Here is a 15360-nt window from a genome sequence, read left to right as displayed (position 1 = left end):
TCCCCTGAGGTCCTGACTAACCAGCTGAAGCAGTAACTTCAAGCATCCACTTGTCACTTCCCTGACTGTGGGATTTGATTTTTAGTGCCTCAGATATTTTCTCACTGTTCCCATTAAAGGTCTACCACCAGATCCTGTGTCAGAAAACAAAAGAAAATACAAACAAGAAAGAAGAGGCTGGACCAACGAGATGTCTCAGTGCATCAAGGTACCTGCCACCAACACAGTGCCCTCGGTGGATCCCTGGAACCACATGGTGGAAATTGGAATTGGAAGGAACCAATTCCCAAAAGTTGTCCTTTAATCTCTATCTGTGTATGACCTGGCACATGGAGTGACTACTTTTATGTCAGCCGGACACAGGCTAGAGTCATCAGAGAGGAAGGAGCCTCAGTTGAGGAAATGCCTCCATGAGATCCAGCTAGAAGGCCTTTTCTCAATTAGTGATCCAGGGGAAGGGCCCAGCCCACTGTGGGTGGTTCCCTTCCTGGGCCTGGGTTCTATAAGAAAGCAGGCTGAGCAAGCCATGGGGAGCAAGGCAGTAAGCAGCACCAATCCATGGCCTCTGCATCAGCTCCTGCCTCCAGGTTCCTGCCCTGTTTAAGTTCCTGCCTTGAGTACTTTTAATGATGAACTGTTACATGGAACTATGAGAGAAATAAACCCTTTCCTCCCCAAGTTGCTTTGGGCATGGTTCCATAAGAGCAGTAGTAACCATAGCTAAGACATGTGTATACACACACACACACACACACACACACACACACACACACACACACACTTACACACACACGAGAGAGAGAGAGAGAGAGAGAGAGAGACAGAGAGAGACAGAGAGAGACAGAGAGACAGAGAGAGATTTATAAGCATTTTTCAGGAAAGAAAGAAGATGACAAGGGGGAGAGTGTGGGAGGCGGGTATTCATATACAGATGTTAGTGGAGGAAAGTGTGGGAGGCAGGTATTCACATACAGATGTTAGTGGAGGAGAGTGTGGGAGGGAGGTGCTCACATGCAGATGTTAGTAGAGGAGAGTGTGGGAGGGAGGTATTCACATACAGATGTTAGTGGAGGAGAATGTGGGAGGGAGGTGCTCACATGCACATGTTAGTAGAGGACACTGTACCCTGGCTTATGCTGTGCTCTCAATGTGAAAAGTCTCCTACAAGCAGCTCATGTGTCTGAGCATTTGGTTTCCAGCTGGGGTGCCATTGGTAAGATGTTGGAATCTTTAAGAGGTGGAGCCTGGTAGAGGAAGTGGGTCACTGGGGACAGGCTTGAGACTTTATAGCCTTGTGCCACTTCCTGTCATTTTCTCTGGGTCCTTGCTGCTGATGCACTGTGACCGGCTGACTTCCTGCTCCTGACACCAGGTCTCCTGTGCCCCGGTGGAAATATATCTTCAAACTGTAAGTCAGAATAAACCTTGTTTTCTGTGATCTGCTTTGTCAGAGTATTTCATCCCAGCACAGGAAAAGTCACTACAGGCTGTTCTAGTGAAAATGAAAGCAACTAAGCAAAGCCTTAGGCTGCCAAGTCATGGCCAATTCCTTCTTCTGTACAGGGAGGGAACAGGATGCTAGAGTGGGGCGATTGTGTCCATAGATAAGAACATGACCTTTGTCTCATGATCTCTAAGGAGACCGTAGTGGGGGACTATCCAGAGACAACTGTAAAAATACCTAGAAAAAAATAAGAAAAAATTACTAAAAAATAAGAGTTGAGTAGCCCAAGGATTGAGAGAACTCCAGAGGGACCGTTGCTGGGGTGGATTTTACACAGTAGTGAGAAGAACTCTTTATGGTGCACTAGGTGTTGTCAGATGTGTAACTGCTCCAAGGGAAACCTCTGCTGGTGTCAGATGAAAGAGCATGCTTCATTGAAAGACCCGTTTTAGTTAGGAAGGCACATGCCTGCTCTCCAGAACTTCAAAGGCAGAAACAGGAATCGCTGTCATCAGAACTGGGCGGTGGGCAGTCTGTGGGGTATTTCCTTGGTGTTAATCGATGTGGGAGGGTCCAGCCCACTGCGGGCAGTGGTGCCCTCAGGGCATGTGGTCCTGTGTTGTATAAGAAAATAAACCAGTCCCAGCAGAGGCAGGCAGATCTCTGGTTCAAGGCCAGCCTGGCCTGGTCTAAAATGCAAGTTCCAGTGCATCCAGGGCTACACAGAGAAACCCTGTCTTGAAAAATGAACTAATAAATAAATAAATAAATAAATAAATAAATAAACAAATAAATATAATAATAAAAAAGGTAGAGAAAAGAAATTAAGCTAAGAAAACTATGGGAAGTTAAGCCAGTAAGCAACATTCTTCTACAGTCTCTGCTTCAGTGTTTACCTCCAGTTTCCTGCGTTTAGTTCCTGCCCTGATTTCCCTTGATGGTGAACCATGTTGTGGGATAGTTGTTTACACAGTATGAAGATATCAATGTGATTGGTTTCATAAAGAGCTGAGTGTCCAGTAGCTAGGCAGGAGAGAATAGGTGGGTCTCCTGGGGAAAGAGAGGAACTTGGATGAATCTAGGCACTCTAGAAATGATAGTGAGACAGAGAGTCGGGCATACAGGATGGAAGAGAGATAAATAGCCTCGTGGCAGAATGCAGATTAATAGAAACAGGATAATTGAAGTCCTAAGAGCTAGTTGGGAACAAGCCTAAGCGAAAGGCGAAGCTTTCATAATTAATAATAAGTCTCTGTGTCATTATTGGGGAGCTGGCGGTCCAACAAGGACGTTCAACTACAGAACCACCACTGTAAGCAGCAATAAACCCTTTCCTCCTATGTTGCTTTTGGTCAGGGTGCTCATCACAACAAAATAAAACTAACCAGAAGACCAATCACCTGCTTTCCTTGTCCTCTCAGAAAATGGCCACTCACGGGGAGGCCTCCGAGGAGCGGATTTCCGAGATTGATTATGAGTTTCTCCCTGAGCTCTCTGCTCTTCTCGGTGTGGATGCAGTCCAGTTCGCAAAGAGTCTAGAAGAAGAATACCATCAGGAACGAGTGAAAATGAAGAAAGGTTTTAACTCGCACATGCGCAGTGAGGCCAAGCGATTAAAGACTTTCGTGACCTATGACACATTCAGATCATGGCCGCCACAGGACATGGCAGCCGCTGGGTTTTACTTTACCGGGGTGAAACTTGGGGTTCAGTGCTTCTGCTGCAGCTTAATCCTCTTTGGTACCAGCCTAAGGAAAACTCCCGTAGAAAGCCACAGGAGATTGCGCCCAGGATGCGAGTTCCTTTTGGGCAAAGACGTCGGTAACATCGGCAAGTATGACATCAGCGTGAAGAGTCCCGAGAAGCTGAGAGGTGGCAAAGCAAGGTACCAAGAAGAGGAGGCCAGACTGGAGTCCTTTGAGAACTGGCCGTTTTATGCCCATGGGACATCGCCCCGTGTGCTCTCAGCAGCTGGCTTTGTCTTTACAGGTAACTGGATTCTATCTTCTGAGGTGTTTCTGTAAAACATAAAGTTAAGTTTCATGTTTTTATTTGTGATATTTGTAAATTTTTAACTGTTGCATTAGCTATAAGTATTTCATTAAAATTTAACAACTAGTATAGCATTATTAGCTTACCCCATATGTATAAAATAAAAGGTTACCTTTCTTTAAATGTGGACATTGGAAAATATTACTATTCATAATAGCAAGAACCTGGAAACAACCTATATGCCCCTCAACTGAAGAATGGATAAAGAAAATGTGGCACATATACACGATGGAATACTACTCAGCAGAGAAAAACAGTATCAAGAAATTTGCAGTCAAATGGATTGAACTAGAAAATATCCTGAGTGAGGTAACCCAGACTCAGAAGGACAAACATAGTGTGTACTCACTCATAAGTGGATACTAGATGTGAAGGAAGGGGTGCCCAGGCTGCAACCCACAGCTCCAGAGAGGCTAGCTAACAGGGAAAGACCCTAGGAGGGACACATGGATGACCCATCGAAGGAGAAGTGGATGAGATCTACATGAGCGGACTGGGTGTGTATGTAGGGGGTGGTGGCAGAGGGCGAGGAATTGGGGAATGAGAACATAGGGAAATGGGAGGGTCAAGGTAGAACAGGAACAGAGTGGGAGGGCAGGGAGGGAGAAAGCATGATAGATGAGGACATCAGGGGAAAACGAAGAGGCAGGGTGCTGGGGAGGTTTTCAGGAACCCATAAGGATGACACCACCTTGGACTGCTGGCAGTGGTCCAGAGAGTACCTGGACTGGTCTACTCTGGTGACTAGTCTAGCGAATACCCTAACTGTCATCATAGAGTCTTTGTCTAGTGACTGATCGAGGCAGATGCAGAGATCCACGGCCAGGCACCAGGCTGAGCTCTGGGAATCCAATCAATGAGAGAGAGGAGGGATTCTGCAGGTGGGTGATGTCGAGATCATGATGGGAGGATGTGCAGAGATGATGGACCACACTAATGGAAGCCCATGAACTGTGGACTGTTGGCTGTGGAGCCCCCATGGGACTGGACTAAACATTATTATCTGAATTTTACATTCAAGATTCTAAGAGGGTCAGTGCTTCATTTCAGAGCTGGAAGTCAGGCAGCCTGCCTGTGTGAGCATACCTCAGTCCCCCTCTATCTGGAGCCCTCTGGATATGGAAGACGGTTGTTTGGCTCAAACTATTTGGGGGGCACCCAGGCAGGGGGATCGGGATCCATCTCTGGTGCACGGGCAGGCTTTGGGGAATCTGGTGCCTGTGGTGTGACACCTTGCACAGCCGTGGTACAGTGGGAAGGGGCTTGGATCTGCCTATGCTCAGTCTTCTGAGCTCTGCTGATTCCCCATGGGATACTTTGATTTAGGGGATGTGGTGATGTGGGGTGGCTTGGGAGGGAGGGCTGGGAGATGGGAGGAGGCAAGAGGTGGGATCTGTGGGTTCTATGTAGAGTGAGTAGAAAATTTGTTAATAAAGAAAAATGAAAGGAGGAAGAAAGAGAGAGAGAGAGAGAAAGAAAGGAAGGAAGAAAATATTGCTGTGGTCTGAGGGTATAGCTCAATGCTAGACTGCTTAGCTAGCATGTGCAGGGTCCTGGGATATGCCTATGAAAGAAGACCATGGCTAGAGGGTGGAGGTTCAATACTCAGAAGGGGGTCATTTATGGCAGTTGGTCTCTGGATATAAATTCAGCCAGAGTGGTCATAAGTAGTCCATTTTGGTTTGGTACAATATGGTTACCTCCAAGACACATCTGGTGCTTTGCTGGCCAGTCAAAATGTTTTTCTGCATCTGTAGGTAAAAGGGACACTGTGCAGTATTTCTCCTGTGGTGGATGCTTGGGAAACTGGGAAGAAGGAGACGATCCTTGGAAGGAGCATGCCAAGTGGTTCCCCAAGTAAGTCAATAGATATTTTAGGATTAAAGATTGCAATTTTTAAAAAGGCAAAATAAAACTAGAGATAAAAGAGCCACATTGTTGGAGTATTCCTTTGAGTTCTTCTTTCTCTTATTCAGTATAGGATCACCCAGAATTTTTCAAGCGAGGAAGAGCTGGTCACAATGATAAGTTTGAATTACCTGAACTTATAGGCAGATCTCTGTGAGTTTGAGGCCAGCCTGGTCTACAGAGTGAGTACCAGGAGAGTCAGGGCTGTTACACAGCAAAACTTTGTCTCAAAATCAATCAATCAATAAATAAATAAAAATAAAAAGTTATTTTGCTTTTATTTTAAAACATATTTTTGGTTTGGTGTGTGTGTGTGTGTGTATGTGTGTGTGTGTGTGTGTGTGTGTGTGTGTGTGTGTGTGTGTGTAGTGTAAATGAATGTGCTACAGGATGACCTCCAATGTCTTCTCTATTACTTTGTAATAGGGCGAGCAGCCTTAAGATGCTTAAACTATATAACTACCTGTTAGAAAATGTACAGAAAAAGTTATCAAACAATATAAATCAAGTAGATATATATTGTTTCATTGTGTATTGGGCCTGGGTTTGCTGAGCAGTGAGGTGGTGAGAAAATTTCGCATTTTACTTTCTTCACTTAAATTATTTGGAAGAGAATTCTAAAAGAAAGTAAGAGAAAAGGAGGTTTGGAGGAAGAAGGAATGAAGAGGAAAGGAAAAAGAGGTGAAGACAGAGTGGACAGAGGGAGAACAGTTTCCTGAAAACCAGCGGTGTGGTTACGGGAATGATGGGGCCATGATGAGCAGATCCTGGAATGCCACTGTGGCTCCTTGGGAGGTGGCAGTGTGCCCTGCAGATGGACCTGCCTCGCTCCGGCCTCAGCCAGAACCCACACTGCTGCTCCTGGGCTCCTAAACCGTCTCCACCATGTCTGCTTGTCCTCAGAGCCTCTGTTTAGTGTTGCTGGCTGTACTCTGGACCACCGCATGCCATATCGTTCCCAAGTAATCATGTGATCAGCCCTAATGGGGGCTGCGCATCTGCCTCCAGTGGCCCTCTGTCCCTTCTCTGACACAGAGCAGAGGGAACAGACCCACACAACGAGAGGAGCCAGTTCAGGGACTGGCCCCACAGCTTGAAGGAGTGAGGCCTGCTCACACAAGAAGCTCCAGATAGAGGTGGACTGAGGTGTGCTCGCACATGCAGGCGGCCTGACTTCCAGCTCTGAAATGAAGCCCTGACCCTCTTAGAATCTTGCATGTAAAATGCAGATAACAATGTATAGCTTGTAGGTCTTGCAAAACCTGTCATGCATTACATGCAATGACTGATATACCTTCTATCCGTTTGTCAGCATGAGCACAGGGCTGGCATCAGAACTCAGGCCCCAAATTTCTTGTTGTTTTATTTATCCTTAGTTTCTTAGACTTCAGTTTTAAACCGTGGCTTGGTCACTGCTTTTATGAAATATTGACACAATATCTGAATATCTTCTTATACTTTTAAAAAACTGAATAATAAATGTAAGCTGATTTAAGTGTAATTTTAAGTTTTGAAACATGGACTTGCTATGTATCTTAGACTGGCATCAAACTTACAATCCATGTTTCTCTGACTCCCAAATTCTGGGATTGGGGTTCGTATCATCATGTCTAGCAACTGCAATAGTTTTTAGAACACCATTTGAGAAAGTAATGTCGAGGTGGGAACATGCCTGTAATTCCGGACCTTGTGAGGTGGAGGCAAGAGCATCAGGAACTCAAGCTTTTTATTTTTGCTATCCAGAAAGCCTAAAGCGAGCCTATGTTGAGATCCTATCTCAAAAGAAAAAAAGTACTGAAACATTTTAAAAGCAAGTTGACTTATTACAATATTTTTCAAAGGACCAATAACCTCAGTTCTCTGTAGTCCACCCCAGGTGCTGTGTGCTACGTGGATTACATTCAGACATAGAGCAATGCATAGAAATATGTGAAAAATGGAGCCAATCCCTGGCTGCCACAGACGTTTAATGAAACCCTTGAGACCTTTTTGGGTCATGTGACGGAGTTCTTCTTCTCATGCGATTAAGATTAGATGGGAACAGGGCATTTCATCATCCCCATTGACCAGTCCACTCCTTACCACACCATGAGAAAGAAACGTCAGTGTCAGTTAGAGGAACTTTGTTTAATCTTAAAAGTAGCTTCATTTTTATGGGAAAGGAATGCCCTTCAGGAAGATGTTCAATACGTTATAAAAATCAAAATTAATAGATTAATATCTGTTACTTTACATCTTGTGATGATCTTTTTGTTTAGCGGGTGGAATATGGTAAACTAATTTCCCTGTTTCTCTCTACTGTCACCGGCTGATCTGACCAGGGGAACTAGGCTCCAGTAGTTCAACAGGTTTTATCAAATGCCCATTGTGATTGAAACATCATCCCCTCAGAACGGCACCGGAGTCCCCCCTCTGTTTACTGTGTGGCCGTCTCTTCATGGCTTGTCTTGCACATTTGGTTTAATGAGATGACAGCGGAGCACTGTGGTGTGTGCGTACAGCTGAAGCTGCTCCTGAGGCTGAGGCAGAAGATTGCTCTAGGCCAGGAGTTTATCATTAGCCTGGGCAACACAGGGGCACCTCATTATAAGTAAAAATAAAAGCCATCTGAAGATCCAGTTTTAATAACCACAGGTGTTGCCACTAATATAAACAAACAATGGTAATTCTCATGAGTAAGGTTTGGAGTGAATTTTTTAATACAATACAGTTTGGTTATGTTTCCCTCTCTAGTTCCTCCCAGATCTTCCCCACTTTGCTACTCAGTCAATTTCAACACACACACACACACACACACACACACACACACACACACACACACACACACACGAAAACCAAAACACTTAAAAAACTTACAAGACAAAAACCAAAACAAACAAAAACCCCAAACGAAACAAATGCCCACAGAAATAATATGGAGTTCATTTTGTGTTGGCCAACTGTTCCTGGGCCTGGGGCCTGTCCTGGAGTGTGCCTGCTACACCAGTAACACTCCATTGGAAAAGACTGATTTTCCCGTTATCGGCAGGTATCGATTGCAAATAGCTTCTTGGTGAAGGGTGGGACCCTGTGTCTACCTCTCCCTCTCAGTCCTGGGCCACCATCTGTTTTGGACCTGGGCAGGACTTGTGCCTGCTATTGGGGGCAAGTTGGTTTTTGTTTTGTTTTTGTTTTTTTCCTTTTGACAGTTTCACTGATGTATAAAGTCCGGTAGTTCAATAGGTTTTATCAAATACTCATTGTGATTTAGAACATCTCTATTTATTGGGGTATATTTTAATTATAGGTGTGAATTCCTTCAAAGTAAGAAATCCTCAGAGGAAATTGCCCAGTATATTAAAAGCTACGAGGGATTTGTCCATGTAACGGTAATTCACAACAGCAAACTCTTGACAACAGTGTGTGTTCATCACCTAGTAATATTTGAATCCTCAGGGTGAGGATTTTTATTTTCCATGGATCCATTCTCCCGCCTCTCTGCAGAGTGGAGACACAACAATCTTGTGGTCTTGCTCAGCTGGACCCATGTGAGGTGGTTTTTTTTAAGCTGGCTTTGGGTGGCTTCTGCTGCCTCCTCATCTTCCCTCTGACTGAGGCCACTGCCCTGGCTTCCTGCTGCCTCCCTCTGGATGCCTGGACTCAGTCTTCTGTCCTAGTTCCTGGTGACAGCAGGGCCCTCAGAGCTGGCTCCTGCCCTGGCTGTCTAGGCTCTAAAGCAGTAAGGACTTCCTAGTGGCAAGAGGTGGGAAACTTAGCCCAAACAGAAGCCAAGGGGGGATGTCATGGCTGACTGACTCAGAAGCAGCGTCTGCAGAGAGCACAGACTGAAAGTCTGGGTGCAGTTTTCTCGGAGGGAGAGTTGCTCAATCAGAAAGGTCCTTCTGAGGTGAGCTTCCTTCCCGTGGCTCAGTTCCTCATGAGTCAAAAAGCATCTGTGTGTGACTGCAGTTCTGTGGCTGAGCTGTGTGTCCCCTAAGAGTGACCCTGAGAAAGTTCCCATTTCCAACATCGATAGGAATCAACCCAAAACTAAAGGACAGAATTGTGAACATTTCTGCTGCTCTAAGGAAACTTGGCATTAGTGGGGGAAGTCCTTCACTTGCAGCTCACAGAGAGATGTGTATTTTATAAATCAGTCAGTAACCTGAATTTCTTTCCCTCAGGGAGAACATTTTGTGAATTCCTGGGTCAGAAGAGAATTACCTATGGTGTCAGGTAAAACCTCAGGCACGTTCCAAATGCTTTGGTTCTTTTTCTTCCTTCCTTCCTTCCTTCCTTCCTTCCTTCCTTCCTTCCTTCCTTCCTTCCTTCCTTCCTTCCTTCCTTCCTCCCTCCCTCCCTCCCGCCCTCTCTCTCTCTCTTTCTTTCTTTTTTTGTGCACTCTCATTTTTCTCCTTTTAAATATTTTAAAATATGATTTATGCTTTTATGGAATGACTCAGTTTTAAAATTTTTTTGTTTTGTTTTGTTTTCCAAGACAGGGTTTCTCTTGTGTAGCTTTGCACCTTTCCTGGAACTCACTTGGTAGCCCAGGCTGGCCTCGAATTCACAGAGATCCGCCTGCCTCTGCCTCCCGAGTGCTGGAATTAAAGGCGTGCGCCACCACCGCCCGGCTTAAAATTTCTTTTTATTGATCGATTGTGTGTGAGGGTGAATGCTAACCATATGTTCATGTAGAATAACTGGTTTATTTATTTTCATGTTAGAGGGTTTTTTGGTGTATTTGTATGTGTGTAGGCACCCTGCAGTGTGGGTGTGAGGACTACTTTTGGGATTTGGTTCTCTCCTTCTGTTAGTGCAAAAACATAAGTCTCACCTTGCAGGGTTGTCTGCAACCATTAACGCCCATCAAATCCAGGTGAGATGTTGTGGAATATTTGTTGAAGATGTGTTACATTCAGTTATGCTGTGGACTGTTTGTTTAATGATGCAAAGATGTGTTGCATTCTTTTATGTTGCGTTTGTTTAACTCTGTGAAGCTGTGTTACTTTGCCTGTCTAAAACACCTGATTGGTCTAATAAAGAGCTGAACGGCCAATAGCTAGGCAGGGGAGGGTTAGGTGGGGCTGGCGGGCAGAGAGAATAAACAGAAGGAGAAATCTAGCCTGGAGAGAGGAGTGAGAAAAGGAGGAGAGGAGAACACCAGGAGCCCGCCACCCAGCCACCCAGCCACCCAGCCACCCAGCCACCCAGCCACCCAGCCACCCAGCCAGTCACCCAGCCACCCAGCCACCCAGCCACCCAGCCACCCAGCCACCCAGCCACCCAGCCAGTCACCCAGCCACCCAGCCACCCAGTCACCCAGTCACCCAGCCACCCAGCCACCCAGTCACCCAGCCACACAGCCACCTAGCCACCTAGCCACGCAGCCAGACACAGAGTAAGAAGTAAAGAAAGATATATAGAATAAAGAAAGGTGAAAAGCCCAAAGGTAAAATGTAGTAAAGGAGAAATGGGATAGTTTAAGTTAGAAGCTGGCTAGAAACAAGCCAAGCTAAGGCTGGGCATTCATAAGTAAGGGTAAGTCTTTTTGGATTTATCTGGGAGCTGGGTGGTGGGTTCCTAAAAGAATAAAGAGTAAACACACACACACACACACAAACAAAACAAAACAAAACAAAAACAAACAAACAAACAAAAAACAAGAAACAAAAAACTTCACTACAGTGAAGTCAAGAATGAAATTCAGGTCAGCACAACTTAACTGGTGCTGGGTCAAAACTTCTGGAGTCTGATGCCAAGCGTTTTATTCTTTATACATTTAAACACTGTAAAACCTAGGGGAAAAGTTTCCTCATGACAAATATCACAACAAAGCTGTAGGTATGGCTACTACTTTGCAGAGTCCATTTCTTTGTACATTTCCCCACAAGAATGTGTTCTATTAACTGAGAACAGTGCTCAGGTTAAGGGCCTATGGGGAAGGGCTTGTAATCAGCATAATATCAAATTCTTTTGTAAAGTACATGGGACCTCTTTCTTGAGGATGGGTTGTGTTGACTGAGATGATGCTCAGGATTCTGGGAGTTTCGGTAAGGGCTAGCTTTACAGAACAGCAAAATTTGCCAGGTATTAACACATCCATTTCCAGCTTTCTGGATGGGAAATGGGTGTCAGTTTCCTCCCCTGAAGAAGAAAGCCTGTGTGTTTAACAATTCTGGTTTCTCTAGTGCTTATCTGTGAGCTCTTGCCCTCTACATCACTTCAAATGGGATATGAGATAGTTTTCTCTGGAGCCAAATATGAGTGACTGTAGCCGAGGAAAACAGATTTGTGTTACCCCCAATTCCATGTTCCAAAGTGGAAGAAATTTCACAAAAATTTTTATAGTTTCAGAACCAAGAAAGTCATAAATGAAGGTGCTTTTCAAACACATTGGTAGAAACATTAAAAAGGCAGTTACAGCAAAATGGGGTGAGCTCAGCCATAGGCCTCAGGTGTTGTCTAAGGCTCAGCCTTGAGACTGTGAGAAACTGGGTTTTGTAAACTCATACATATAAGGAGGTTTTTATCTGTTAGTCACAGGATGTTAGGTCTGACACAGAGGTAGGCAAGAAATGGCTATTTAGGGAATTAATGATAGCTCAAGATAAGTTGTAATTAGGCTCTGAACCTGCAACATTCCGACCTGTCCACATCATTTAAGTAGTAATCAATCAACCTTGACAGACAAGAGCTCCTTTCCAGGAATTCTTCTTCACAAATCCACCATTAAGCATTGAACTCAGGACATCAGATTTATGGACAAGTACCTCCATCCACTAAGCCCCCTCACTGGCCTGGAGTGTCATAGTTTCTTTTTTTTTTTTAAATAGATAAGTATAGGTAAATGTGGTAGAGTCATTTATTTAACTGACACTGCCTTTGAAACAATTAAAGGTAGTTCAGGGCCTCTTGTATCCCATGCTGGCTCAAACTCAAGAAAGACTTGGAACTTCTGATCTTTTGCTTCCATCTCCTGAGGAGTAAGGTTTCAGACATGCCCCACCATACCTGGCTTATTAGTGCTGTGGATGGTACCCAAGTCTTCACACTTGCTGGATAAGCACTCTTCCCTACATCCTCAGCCCATGAAAATATTGTTTAATGGCTCAGTGTGCTGCTAAGAAATTAAGGACTATTCATATTAAAATGAAGTAGCAGGTCTGAGGATATGGTTTAGTGGGTGACCACTTGCCTAGAATGGGCAATGAATGTCCTTGGGTTCCATCCCCACCACCTCAAGAGAGTAGAGGGGAGGTTGGAGAGTTATCTCAGTGACAGAGCACTATTTATAGCATGGTGCTGGCCTCCGAGTTCAGGCCCTAGAGGCAAGGGTGGGATGCATATGGGAAAGGACACTGGACAGGACAATGACAACCATGACAGTCGAGCAAGAATTCCATGGTCCACTGACTATGGTGCCGCACACTTACAATCCCAGTACTTGAGAGGTGGCCACAGGAGGTCAAGGACAGCCCAGACTCTGGTATGAAGTTAGAGGCCAGCATGGGCTAAATGATATTCTCTATCAAGAACAAAACAAATAGAAAAAAATAAAAAGAATTCTGGGGTTAGAGCCATGTATGGTAGACCATTCTTGAATCCTCAAATCCAGAGAGCCAAGGCAGAAAGGCTGCAAGTTTAAGGCCAGTCTGGGCTACATAGCAAAATGCTGTCTCAAAAAGTATAAACTGAATCAGACAAAAACATCCTTTTGGCAAGATTCACCATTTTCCAGTAGCTTGCTAAAATGATACACACAAAGGGAAAAAGAGAGGTAGCCAGTGTTTGTTCTCTGGGTCAGATTCACCATTTTCCAGTATCTTGCTAAAATGACACACACAAAGGCAAAAGGAGAGGTAGCCAATGTTTGTTCTCTAGGTCTTTATAAAGCAGAGCTGTCTCTTTGAACACATATGCAAGAGTTTGTAAGAAGGGCGACATTGTAGACATAGGGGGAATGGGCTGTTCAAAAGGATGATCACACATGTTACCATAGCTGTGGGGAGCAGAGGAAGTCTGGAGTGAATGTGTAAGGAGTAGAAGTCCTGAGTGAATGGTCACTTTTTAACATGTCAAGGACCCAATGCCTCAGATCCATGAAAGCTTAACCAGCCAAATGCTTCTAGTTTCTGGTTCTCACGCCTTATATACCTTTCTGCTTTCTAGCATCACTCCCTGGGATTAAAGGCTCGATTTCTGCGATTAAAGGCATGAGTCACCATGCTTGGCTGTATCCATGAAAAATGGATCTCTGTCTCTGGAATGCTAGGATTAAAGGCGTGTGCTACCACTGCCTATCCTCTATGTTTAATATTGTGGCTGTTCTGTCTCTGACCCCAGCTAAGTTTATTAGTGTGCACAATATTTTGGGGAACACAATACCACCACACTTTCCCTGTGATGTATATAGTAAACTCACGGAACCCCTCACCTGTGAGTTATATAATAAACTTATGTAACCTCCTCCCCTGTGATATATGTAATAAACTCAAGTAACCCCTCCCCTGTGAGTTATATAATAAACTTATGTAACCCCTCCCCTGTGATGTACATAATAAACTCATGTAACCCCTCCCCTGTGATATATTAATAAAATCACGTACGTTCCAGGTTGATGCATCGTTGGTGCTTGCTCCGTTAGAGTAAGTACAACCCACCCAATCCCAGCTTTTCTGTGCACACGTCTGTCATTTCTTCTCACTGTCTGCTCTTTCTTCATTCCCTGTCCCTGCAGTCAGGTCAGGTCCAGAGCTGCACAGGCTGCAGTACATGGCAATACTGGGACAGTCTGTTTTCACACAGCACCAAGTGAAGGGCAGGGTTCTTGTCAAAACAGTTAATGTATGTATTGAGCATTTTAAGAGCTAATAAGGGTTGGGTGTAGTGGTGCATACCATTAATCCCAGCATGCAGGAGGCAGAGACAGGCATATTTCTGTGTGCTCAAGGCCAGCCTTGTCTACATATTAAGTTCTAGGCTAGCCAAAGCTACATAGTAAAAGAGGCCTGTGAGTCCAGCTCTCAGATCCCTTCCCAGGGTAGCTAAGAGAATGCTTTCACAGCATCAGGGCTTTAGAAAACCTTTTTATCTGTGGGTCTTTAAGAATAAGTTTCTATCTATCTGAGGGAAAAAGACTCATACATGTTCTGAGAGTCATTTTCTTTTATTTTTCTCCCACTCTAATTCTTTTTTACAGCTCTGATTTTTTTTCTAAATTCTAACTCCATGTCATTCCAATTTCTTCTTCCCTAGTTCTAAATCTTCTCAGCTGTAATAATCCTAGCATCTCTCCCTACATGGCTATATACAAATTTCTAACAGGAGACTCTTTGCAATCATAGAAAAATTCACAAGGCTGCCTCTCAAGGTCATAGCGCATTCCTTGGGAGATGATAAGGAGCAGAGCCATTTACAATGGCAACACATAGGTGGGGACATGGTGCTCGGCACTTTCCCGGGCAGTGGCTTCCACAGTTATCTGGACATGAAACTATTTCTCTCTGGACTTGATTAATTGATTAGTTGTTATTTGGGACCTAAATAATAAGCAGTTAGTTGAAGTTCAAGTTTATATCATAAAACTGAGGTTAGAAGGTACATAGAGTGTTAATTGCTAAAAGTTGAGTAGGGAATGTTGTCCATCCCATTATCAGCTGGACCTGGCAGGGGAAGCTGGTGAGCAATTCAAGTCACTTTTATCTCTGAAGGACTTTGATTCAACAACCTAGACATTTTGTAATTCCATATATATAATAATCTGTATAATCTGTGAAAGTCCAACTAGTGATCTATCCACAGAGACACTATGTCTGGCCAATATGCCCTGCCAGCTTGGCTAATTATAGAGGACAGGATTCTAAGTGTCTTACAGTCCACATGGAACAACATCTAGTTATGAAACATATTCTAGTATATTTCTACACATAAAAATTAGACAGCTTAACGAGAAGTCATCTTCCTGACCATCCACA

The 15360-nt window shown here is 44.3% G+C and overlaps 1 protein-coding gene across 4 annotated transcripts in view; it reads left to right on the top strand.

Moving 5' to 3' along the window:
* The first annotated feature begins 1263 nt into the window (after positions 1 to 1263).
* Positions 1264 to 15360, top strand: part of LOC102917948 (baculoviral IAP repeat-containing protein 1a-like) — a 152437-nt gene continuing 138340 nt past the window's right edge. For 3 of the 4 annotated variants that reach the window (XR_013044770.1, XM_076551957.1, XM_076551955.1), the window contains exons 1-5: positions 1264 to 1408; positions 2801 to 3433; positions 5254 to 5353; positions 8691 to 8772; positions 9568 to 9619. Coding sequence is in view for 3 of the 4 variants with exons in the window: in XM_076551957.1 (XP_076408072.1) it covers positions 2869 to 3433; positions 5254 to 5353; positions 8691 to 8772; positions 9568 to 9619 (799 nt within the window). In the remaining variant the exon portion in view is untranslated. The remainder of the gene's footprint in view (positions 1409 to 2800; positions 3434 to 5253; positions 5354 to 8690; positions 8773 to 9567; positions 9620 to 15360) is intronic. The other variant, XM_076551956.1, reaches the window with a different exon arrangement.

This window comes from Peromyscus maniculatus, chromosome 15 (genome assembly GCF_049852395.1).
Source record: "Peromyscus maniculatus bairdii isolate BWxNUB_F1_BW_parent chromosome 15, HU_Pman_BW_mat_3.1, whole genome shotgun sequence".
In the NCBI taxonomy this organism is placed as follows: domain Eukaryota; kingdom Metazoa; phylum Chordata; class Mammalia; order Rodentia; family Cricetidae; genus Peromyscus; species Peromyscus maniculatus.
The sequence above is the reverse complement of the archived record's forward strand: the minus strand, read 5'-3'. Positions and strand labels throughout refer to the sequence as shown.